General features: G+C 37.3%; 1 protein-coding gene across 3 annotated transcripts in view; it reads left to right on the forward strand.

Annotated features, from left to right (window-relative positions):
* MOB4 (MOB family member 4, phocein) overlaps positions 1–7,288 on the forward strand; it is a 36,286-nt gene extending 28,998 nt beyond the window's left edge. For 2 of the 3 annotated variants that reach the window (NM_001382478.1, NM_001382479.1), the window contains 3 exons: positions 2,914–2,993; positions 4,857–4,968; positions 5,097–7,288. In NM_001382478.1, the coding sequence (NP_001369407.1) occupies positions 2,914–2,993; positions 4,857–4,968; positions 5,097–5,228 (324 nt within the window). In that variant the 3' untranslated portion in view covers positions 5,229–7,288. The remainder of the gene's footprint in view (positions 1–2,913; positions 2,994–4,856; positions 4,969–5,096) is intronic. The other variant, XM_054678741.2, reaches the window with a different exon arrangement.
* The last annotated feature ends 3,989 nt before the right edge of the window (positions 7,289–11,277 follow it).

The raw sequence follows: 11,277 nt of genomic DNA on the forward strand, positions 1-11,277 counted from the left end.
TTTATTGTTATGGGGTTTTAAAGTGTAGTTTTGATCTGCAATTGGTTGAATCTGCAGATGCAAAGTGCTGACTGTATGTGTACAATGGAATAATATTCAGCCATGAAAAGGAATGAAGTCTTAAAGGGAGAAACATACAGTACAGCATTTTGTATATGTTAAAAACATTAAAGGCTAAAAAGTTTTGAATTTTAGAAAAAGGAATGAAGTACTGATTCATACTACACCATGGATAAGCCTTGAAAACATAATAGAAGCCAGACACAAAATGCCACTTATTATATTATTTCATTTTAGTGAAATATCCAGAATAGGCAAATCCTGTGAAACAGAAATTAGGTTAGTTGTTGCTTAGGGCTGGGGGAAGGAGAGAATGGGAAGTGACTGCTAATTGGTTCAAGGTTTCTTTTTGGGATGCTGAAATGTTCTGAAATTTAGTGGTAATGGTTGCAGAATTTTGTGAATATACTAGAAACTACTGAATTTTTAAGAGTAAATTTTAGTTGTATCAATTATATCTTAAAAGTAAAAAAGTAGCCCATTAATTTTATATCAATTACCTGCTAAAATGGTATTATTTTGGATATAGTGGGTCAAACTACAATATTAAAATTAATTTCACCTCTTTCACGTTACCTTTTTATTTTTTAATTTTTATTTTTGAGATGGAGTCTCACACTCTTGCCCAGGCTGGAGTGCAGTGGCGCGATCTTGGCTCACTGCAAGCTCCGCCTCCCGGGTTCTTGCCGTTCTCCTGCCTCAGCCTCCTGAGTAGCTGGGACTACAGGTGCCTGCCACTGCACCCGGCTAATTTTTTGTATTTTTAGTAGAGATGGGGTTTCATCGTGTTAGCCAGGATGGTCTTGATCTCCTGACCTTGTGATCCATCTGCCTCGGCCTCCCAAAATGCTGGAATTATAGGCGTGAGCCACTGCGCCCGGCCTCACGTTACCTTTTTAATGTATCTCTTAGAAAGTTAATTAATTAATTTTTTGAGACGAAATCTTACCCTGTTATCCAGGCTGGAATGCAGTGGCCTGATCTCAGCTTACCTCCCTTGACCTCCCGTGCTCAAGCAATCCTCCTGCCTCAGCCTTCTTGGTAGCTGGGACTACAATCATAGTGCCACCATGTCTGGCTAATTTTTCAAATTTTTTGTAGAGATAGGGGCATTTCCCTGTGTTGCCTAGGCTGGTCTTGAACTCCTGGACTCAAGTGATCTTCCCACTTTGGCCTCCCAAAGTGCTGGAATTACAGGCGTGAGCCACCACATTGGGCCTAGAAAATTTAAAATTAAATATATGGCTTGCATTGTACAGTTGACCCTTGAACAACTCCGGGATTGGGATCCCAACCCTCTGTGCAGCTGAAAATCTGAGTATAACTTTTGACTCCCCCAAAACTTAATTACTAATAGCCTACTGTTGACTGGAAGCCTTACCGATAACAGTCGATTAACACACATTTTGTATGTTCTGTGTATTATATAGTGTATTGCAATGAAGTAAGCTAGAGAAAATGTTATTCAGAAAATCATAAGGGGCTGGGCGTGATGGCTTATGCCTGTAAACCCAGCACTTTGGGAGGCTGAGATGGGAGGATCGCTTGAGGCCAGGAGTTCGAGACCAGCCTGGTCAACATAGTGAGACCTTCTTTCTTTCTTTTTTTTAAAGAAAATCGTAAGGAAGAGAAAATATATTTGCCATTCATTAAGTGGATCATTATAAAGATCTTCCTTGTTGTGTTCATGTCGTTGAGTAGGCTGAGGAGAAAGAGAAAGAAATGGGGTTGGTCTTGCCATCGCTGGGAAAATCTGAGCATAAGTGGATTTACACAGTTCAAACCTGTGTTGTTCAAGGGTCTGCTGTATTTCTGTTGATGATTCTGGTTTAAAGGTTGTAAAACTGTCTCATGGTATACCCAAATGACAAATATGAGAAATACAGTTACTTGGGATATTTGCTTTTGACCAACTCATCTGTGGTCATATATCTGGAGAAAGGTAGTTTTTTTCAATAAATATTGCTCATTGTACTGTTTTTGGCAATGACTCCACTAATCAGAAATTCCTGTGGATATATTGTTAGAAAAATACTTCTTTTTTATTAGGTAATTTTTTAGTGCCACGGCACTAAGCCATATTTAGTAGTTACTAAACCGTATTTCTAAGTGACAGCTTCAGTCTCAAACTTGAAAAATAACCTAACTACTGGGTAGAGTCTTTGAGCTAGAGTCATTGTTACTCCTTCCTCTAGTTGTTTTTTCCTTCTGGTTGACTCCCTGGTTTGTTTCTAGACTGCTTTCCTCTTGATGTTGCTCCCTGTCTGCCCTCAGGAGGACTGGATGAGGACAATTACTTTGCTGTTTTATTTTTCCTTTAATAAATTTACTGAGTTGCCATGAGACAGTGTTTCATTGTTTCTTTTTTTCATTGTTTCTGCTAAATGGAACAGAATAAGTAAGATTTATTAAAATATAAGGAAACTTTGATATTTCATGTTAAAATTCAAAGGTGATTTGGGAGAAAGTTCTTTAGAGGGCTGCTAGATTGATAATAGAGTGCTAGGGACATAATAAGAAATATTGTTTAGGATATAAGAAGGCATCCCTGGAGATACCAGAGATAAATCAGGATTCTTCTTATCTGTAATTGTTGTTTTCTTGTAGGTACGATGTTGGGAATAAAAATGGGAGACTGGTTTATGTATCATCTAGAATTGTGATATGGTTCAAGGGGATAATAAACCTTACTTATTAATATAACATTATATTTTACAAGCATTCGGAAATTGTAAGGAACTTTTTTCTTAGAACATGCTCATGTCTTTGGAATAAAGTATACCCATATAATGAATATATCTAACTTAAGAGAGAGCTCTTTGTTGATGCATTTCTATATTCTTTCTTTTGTAGTGTCCTGCTATAGACTATACTAGACACACACTTGATGGTGCTGCATGTCTTCTGAATAGCAATAAATATTTTCCCAGCAGGTAATCGAAACTTTTAAACATAGTGTTAAACATTTTAGAGTTAATTTATAAGATTGGTATTTTAGGGGGGAGCGGGGAGGGATAGTATTAGGAGATATACCTAATGCTAAATGATGAGTTAATGGGTGCAGCACACCAACATGGCACATGTATACATATGTTACAAACCTGCACGTTGTGCACATGTACCCTAAAACTTAAAGTATAATAATAATAAAAGAAAAGATTAGTATTTTAAAAGTAAAATTAGGTTGCTCGTTAATGCATTTTTGTATTTTTTTTTTAGCTGCTGTATTTTGGCTTGTTTATTCGAGTTTTGAAATTAGAACTGTGGTTAAACAGCAGGACTTGGCTGTCAAAGCTCAAGGCCAGTTCAGTCTAAGGCTAGTACCTGTTCATATATGTCATTCTGCAGAGGTCTCCCTCTCATGCTTTAGAGTTGGGATATGTATATACTTGCTCACTTGAATCTCTATGTTAGTTAGACTCGACCTCCCTTTATGTAGTATGCCTAAAGAGCAGACTTTCTGGCTGGGTGCAGTGGCTCACGCATGTAATCCCAGTACTTTGGGAGGCCAAGGCGTGCGGATCACCTGAGATCGGGAGTTCGAGACCAGCCTGAACAACATGTAAAACCCCTTCTCTACTAAAAATACAAAATGATCTGGGCGTGGTGACGAGTACCTGTAATCCCAGCCACTTGGGAGGCTGAGGCAGGAGAATCGCTTGAACCCAGGAGGCGGAGGTTGTGGTGAGCCGAGATCGCGCCATTGCACTCCGGCCTGGGCAACAAGAGCGAAACTCTGTCTCAAAAAAAAAAAGAGAGCAGACTTTCCTATTTGTTTTTGAAGGATTCCTTATCCTTGCTCATTGATTTTTAAGATCTGAGAAGTCTGTACATGTAATATATTATCGGTGAAGTTTGTGACTGCCTTTTATTTTATTAAGGTATTTGTTACCAGGTGGATAGATTTGGAGATCCCCCCCCCCAAATATGATTAGCTTCGAAGAGCTCATATAAAATATGTTAAGAAAAATACTGACTTTTGACCTTAATATTCTGTGTATACATATTTTTAAAAAGGATATCAGAAATACGCAGACAATTTCAATTTTAAAAAAACAGTTTTAATTTCTCTCTCTCTTTTTTTCTTTTTATATATGGAGTCTTGCTCAACCAGGCTGGAGTGCAGTGGCGCAATCTCAGCTCACTGCAACCTCTGCCTCCTGGGTTCAAGCGATTCTCCTGCCTCAGCCTCATAAGTAGCTGGGATTACAAGTGCCTGCCACCACGCCTGGCTAATTTTTGTATTTTCTAGTAGAGACGGGGTTTCACCATGTTGGCCAGGCTGGTTTCGAACTCCTGACCTCAGATGATCCACCTGCCTTGGCCTCTGAAAGTGCTGGGATTACAGGCGTGAGCCACCACACCTGGCCTTAATTTCTAAAAAAAAAAAAAAAAAAAAAAAAAGAGAAAAGGAAAGAATAACCTAGTTCTGTAAAATAAAACAATAATTCCTTTCAGGAGTTTTCAATCGCCTCTAGTGGACAATGTATTAATGTTGGAAATAGATGTTTTAGTAAATTTTGAAATGTCAGGGATTTATTCTAACTGCATTAAACTTTTACAGAGTTTCAAAACTATAATGCTGAATTTAAGTTAGGCCCTGTGATTAGGTAGAAAGAACACTGGCCTAGAACTGAGGAGCGGGGGCTCCAGGCATTTACTCGCAGTGTGACCTTGGAGTAGTCGCTTATTTTCCCTAGGCGTCAGTTTCTACACTTGTAAGCGAGAAATTGGACTATATTGTTCCTAAGATTCTATCCAGTTATAAGAATCTATGGTTTCTTTTCTACTTCTAGGGTTAGCATAAAGGAATCATCTGTAGCGAAACTAGGATCAGTATGCCGTAGGATTTACAGAATATTTTCACATGCTTATTTTCATCATCGGCAGATATTTGATGAATATGAAGTAAGTATATTTCACTGATTATCTTGATGCATTCTTATCAGCATAATAGTAATATATATTGATGTTATTTCTAGTCTTTTAGTTTGGGATAGTGAATTAAAATAACATTTTTGTCTTCCTCTCTACAGAATGAAACATTTTTGTGTCATCGGTTTACTAAGTTTGTGATGAAATACAATTTGATGTCCAAGGATAACCTGATTGTACCAATTTTAGAAGAGGAAGTACAGAATTCAGTTTCTGGGGAAAGTGAAGCATGAAGGGAATCATATGGAAAAATGTACTGATCATATAATTAACATTATGTACTGTATATATCATTTTAGACACATCAATCATGTATCCATATTATAGCTTCTTTGTTTAGTATAGGTTTTTGTATGCTGGGTTTGCCTTTTAAAATGGGAAATACTTTTTAAGTTATTCATAAGCTGTATATTCACCAGTGTGGCACTCATGGTTTTTAAATAAGATTAGTATTATCTGTTTATAATGCCTGTTAATAAAAGAATTTACAGTTTGGTAAAATTGCTGCTAAACAATCATTGGATCACAATCCTCATCAGACAAACCCATCTGTAAAAAAAATGAGGGAGAGCTTGAGGTTTCACACAAGCCATTTACTAAAGAGGTAGAAATGTTTTCCATTGGTTTTACCTTGAGTTTAGATATCCTAAAAAATTCTGTAGTACGTAGTTTTGTCTTACCTGTTAACTTTCCCCAATTGAGATAAAAGTGTTTTAAAATTCTGTTTATAGTTTTTGATATCCATATATAATTATGTGTAATCTAAATACAAATGCAAATGAAGCATTAGTAATACTTAAATAATTTTACTGTGCTACATAAAGTATAACATACTTGGAAAGGATTTACCTTTCTGCAACAACGGACTGGTACATACAGGATGATCACAATGGTAAGGCACATAAATTATTTTCCCACTGGAAACCTGCCCTGTCCACCCCTTCTCATTTCCCTTAACCTTAACTTCAAACTACTTTAGCTGAGAAGCTTTTCACCAGACTGAGTTAGTGGTGGCTTATACCTATTTATATTTGTGTTAATTGCTTACAGATTATACCTCATATTAGCAATTACATTACACTACAAGAAAATGTATTTGCATAGGCTCTTATCTTTGTTTTGCAAAATTGTTCTACTTAGAAAACAGTCCTTAAAATAGTTTGACTCTTCCTGTTAGTAATATTAATCTTTGATTTAACCAGCTAGGCAGCATTAAATAGAATTGAAGAAATACCATAGTATTTATTTTACACCCCCTCTCCCACGAAGTTTATGTTTGGATTACATGCACGTGTGAGATTATTTGCAATAATTCATAGGTTCCAAGGGTGTTGATGAATAGTCATACATTTTTTTGGACTTTGTTATAATTCATTGTGGTAAGAATGATTGAAATGCAGATTTAACAATCTTATAATCTATTGAATGCCATTTTTGATAAAGCACTGGAGGTCTTATTGCCAAACTGATTGTAATGAGGCAGTAAGGGTGAAAACATTGTACATGTTGTGAAGAAAGTATTTAAATCCAACTTTTGAACAGATTTAACAAACATGAGGAACTTCTTTTTTATTTAGAAGGATAATTTTGAAATGAAGATGAAAATGTATTCATCTTAATTGTTTTTTCAAATTTAAGGGAATAATTTATACCATCTTTTGAGACAAGAATGTACAGCAAAAATAAGGGGAACAGTAGCATACTGAGAGTGTGTGTATATATAGTGTATGCCTTTCCAAGCTTGCCAGTCTTTTTGGCTTTGAATACGGCCCACCAGCTACAGTCATTACTGTTCCCCAACCCACAACTATCTTTTAAGAAGTCTTAGTTCACAGTGAAAGGAATGATGACTTTGAAATTATGGATTTATATTAATGGCACTATAAACCAATGGTAATGGTAATTTTTAAACTTGCTAAATATTGAGAGACTAAACTACTAAGTTAATAAATTATATATAGCAGTGTAGCTGTTCTCTCTAGATGGTGTCTCACAATGGATTTCTGTTGCTTGACTATTTTCTTAGTGAATATTTATACTAAGGTAGTGACTGAGATTTGGTGATCTGGCTGAGTATTTTGAAACACATTTTGAATAATATGGCTTAGTGTTAACGGGGACTTAAATATGATTTTTTTTTCTTACTCATTTCACCTTCCCTGTACTGTATGTTTGGAATTGATCATAAAACATCTCCAAAAGAAAATAATCAGTTTGTAGTCTTGCTTTTGTATTCATGTTGATAATCTTACTAATATTCATGGCACTGTGAAGTTGATTCACTATACTAGGTAAGACCTAAGTGAAACAGTTCCTGTTTTTCCTTAATACTGTTTTCAGAATTTTGAAAATGTACTTATATGTACATAAATACTACTAAAAAATTAATGAGCCTGGCAAACCATTGATTTATAAAAGTAAGTGTTCTAAGAGGGGAACAAGACAGTTCTGTGTGATAAGGAAGTCAGGCTCCACTTTTTGTTTGAATTACCCTGTGTATATCTGAAGGTAAACTTAGGCTTTTCTTTCCAAAAGATCATATAGTCAATTCATTCTTTTTCTCCTATCACATCTGGGAAAGTAGCTAACTTTTAATTATTTATGTTCCCATAAGTAACCCTTCTTTTGTGTGTATACATTTCCTTTTCTCTGACTTGAGATGTCAAATTTGGATTTCTAGAACAGTTTCTTAGTTAAATTCTTGATGACTTAACAACTTTTACTATCAGAATACAATTAGAAATCCTTGGCCAGGCACAGGGGCTCATGCCTGTAATCCCAGCACTTTGGGAGGCCAAGGCAGACAGATCACCTGAGGTCAGGAGTTCGAGACCAGCCTGACCAACATGGAGAAACCCTGTCTCTACTAAAAATACAAAAATTAGCCAGGCGTGGTGCTACTCGGGAGGCTGAGGCAGGAGAATCGCTTGAACCCGGGAGGTGGAGGTTGCGGTGAGCTGAGATCGTACCATTGCACTCTAGCCTGGGTAACGAGCAAAACTCCGTCTCAAAAACTCCGTCTCAAAAAAAAAAAATCCTTGATTACATTGTTAGTAAGGACTGTGTTACGATTATAAACACATTTATTGGTTGATGTCAAATTCACTGTAATAGTAGAACTAAGTTTTTTATGTGAGTACTTTGCCCTACTGTCTATATGATGACATCTTTTTTGAGCAGCTAAATTTTAAATTGTATATGCTTTATTTTGTGAATACTTCTTGAATGTGCTAAAGGTTTCTTTGTGTAGTTCTTCCATGCTATGCGAATATTTTAGTAAAAGTAGTTGATTTTTATTTCTTCAAGCATCTCATTGTTAACAGACAATACATATGGACCAGGTGTAGTGGCTCACGTCTGTAATCCCAGCCCTTTGGAGGCCAAGGTGGGCAGATCATTTGAGGCCAGGAGTTCAAGACCAGCCTGGCCAACATGGTGAAACCCCATCTCTACTAAAAACATACAAAAATTAGCCAGGTGTGGTGATGCATGCCTGTAATCCCATCTACATGGGAGGCTGAGGCAGAAGAATAGCTTGAACCTGGGAGGTGGAGGTTGCAGTGAGCCGAGATTGCACCACTGCACTCCAGCCTGGGCGACAGAGTAAGACTCCATCTCAAAAAAAAAAAAAAAAAAGACAAACTTATTTGTGCAATATGCTTAGCAGTTTATTTGAGATGATAAGAACATTCAAATCTGTTTTCCTGAAAAAATATGCATTATTAGTATAGAGTACACTATGAAACCGGAAAGCTACCAAGTGAATCCTCTAGAGGGTTAGATTACCTATCTAATAATAGGTTCATTATGGAGCCTTACTCTTCATTTGTATGACTTTTCTGCTACTTTTTTTTTTTTTTAGGCGGAGTCTTGTTCTGTCACTCAGGCTGGAGTATAGTGGCGCAGTCTCGGCTCATTGCAACCTCTGCCTCCCGGGTTCAAGTGATTCTCCTGCCTCAGGCTCCTGAGTAGCTGGGACTATAGGTGTGCATCACTACGCCCGGCTAATTTTTGTATTTTTAGTAGAGATGGGGTTTCATGATACTGGTCAGGCTGGTCTTGAACTCTGACCTCAAGTGATCAGCCTGGCTCGACCTCCCAAAGTAGTGGGGTTACAGGGGTGAGCCACAGTACCCGGCCTACTTTTTTATAGTACACAAAGCTTCATATCAAGTGTGAGCACCTAATGTAATTAAGCAAAGAGAATACTAAAATTTCGTATTAACCTAAATTTGTAAATGATAAAAACATTGGCCGGGCGTGGTGGCTCATGCCTGTAATCCCAGCACTTTGGGAGGTCAAAGCCAGTGGATCACCTGAGGTAAGGAGTTCGAGACCAGCCTGACTAACAAAATGAAACCCTGTCTCTACTAAAAATACAAAAACTAGCTGGGTGTGATGATACGCACTTATAAACCCAGCTACTTGGGAGGCTGAGGTACAAGAATCTCTTGAACCTGGGAGGTGGAGGTTGCAATGAGCTGAGATTGTGCCACTGCACTCCAGCCTGGGTGAGAGAGCAAGACTCCATCTCAAAAAAAAAAAAAAAAAGAAAAAAAGAAAAAATTGACACCGTGAACTTAAATCCATGAAGTATGTCAATTAAGTGATGATTCTAGGATTAACTGTGACATCAATATTTAAAACTAGTGAACTGTTCATTTTTTCATAAGATCAAGATAATATGCTGATCTGGATTTGTCTCATAAACCTTGTTAAAAGCAGTTTTTAATTCCATAAGTAGTGTATTTATCTTTTTTTATTTTATTTTTTGAGACAGAGTCTCACTCCTTTGTCACTCAGGCTGGAGTGCAGTGGTGTGATCTCGGCTCACTGCAACTTCCTCCTCCCAAGTTCAAGCGATTCTTCTGCCTCAGCCTTCCAAGTAGTTGGGACTACAGGCCTGCACCACTGCACCATCACACCCGAGTAATTTTTGTATTTTTAGTAGAGACAGAGTTTCACCATTTTGGCCAGGCTGATCTCGAACTCCTGACCTCAGGTGATCCACCGGCCTTGGCCTCCCAAAGTGTTGGGATTAGAGGCATGAGCCACTGCGCCCAGCCAAATAGCATATTTATTATTTTATTTTGGGTGGACCTCATGAGAGCCACCTATATCTTATATAACAATTAAAAATATTTACTTCTAGTTTATGTTACAGGTTATAGTATTATCTCTGCCTTTTTTTGTATCAGGAACATGCTCATACAGTATGCTTTATGTAAAATAATTATCTGTATCCCTACAAGTATTTGCTGATATTAAATATTTTTGATGACTGGGCATAGTGGCTCACATCTGTAATCTCAGCATTTTGGGAGGCTAAGGCCAGAGGATTGCTTAAGGCCAGGAGTTTGAGCCAGCCTTTGCAATATAGTGAGACCCCAATTTTTGTCTATACAAAAAATTTAAAAAATTAACTGAGTATGGTGGTGCACACTGGTGGTATCAGCTACTGGGGAGGCTAAAGCAGGGGTTTGGCGGGGATTACTTGAGCCCAGTGGTTTGAGGCCACAGTGAGCTATGGTTGTGCCACTGCACTCCAACCTGCGTGACAGAGTGAGACCTTGCCTCAAAAAATAAATATTTTTGGTTTTCCTTAGCATCAATGTCTACAAGAAAATGCTAGGTTTCTTTTAAAAAATGCCTTATTCCTTGTTTTAAAAGTAAGAGATTAAATCAAGAATAACAGGATTCAGTAATCCCCCACTTCTCTCAGAGATAGATTGAGGGGAGTTGATATAGGAACAAGGGAACTCCAGAGATGAGGAAATAATAGTGGGTATAGTCATTATGGTAATAGCAAATGAGATACCCCTTCACCCAATTCCATAATATCAGTAGGGTCTTTTTGACTTCTGAGAATAAGTCCCTAGTTACCTGCCCTGAAAGATGTCATTATGTTTTTAAAACCAGATATGTATACTTAGATAAATCATATGCTTGCCTTGATTTTGGTAAAATTTAAACCACTTTTTAAATCTTTGGTGCATTTTAAAAACATTTTATGAAACAGATGCAGACCTTGGATTCTGATTGTTGAGATACCATGTCAATAATTGTATTAGTTTCCTATGGCTGTTATAGTAAACCACAAATTTAGTAGATTAAAACAATATAAACGTATCCTGTCACACTTCCTGAGTTCAGAGCTCAAAATCAGCTTTACTGGGCCAAAATGCAATTCCTGGTTCCTTCTAGAGGCTCCAGGGAAGAATTCTTTCCTTGCTTCTTTTAGCTTCTGTTGGCTGCCAGCATTCTTTGCCAGCATAATAATTC

The sequence above is a fragment of the Pan troglodytes genome, chromosome 13 (genome assembly GCF_028858775.2).
Source record: "Pan troglodytes isolate AG18354 chromosome 13, NHGRI_mPanTro3-v2.0_pri, whole genome shotgun sequence".
NCBI lineage: Eukaryota > Metazoa > Chordata > Mammalia > Primates > Hominidae > Pan > Pan troglodytes.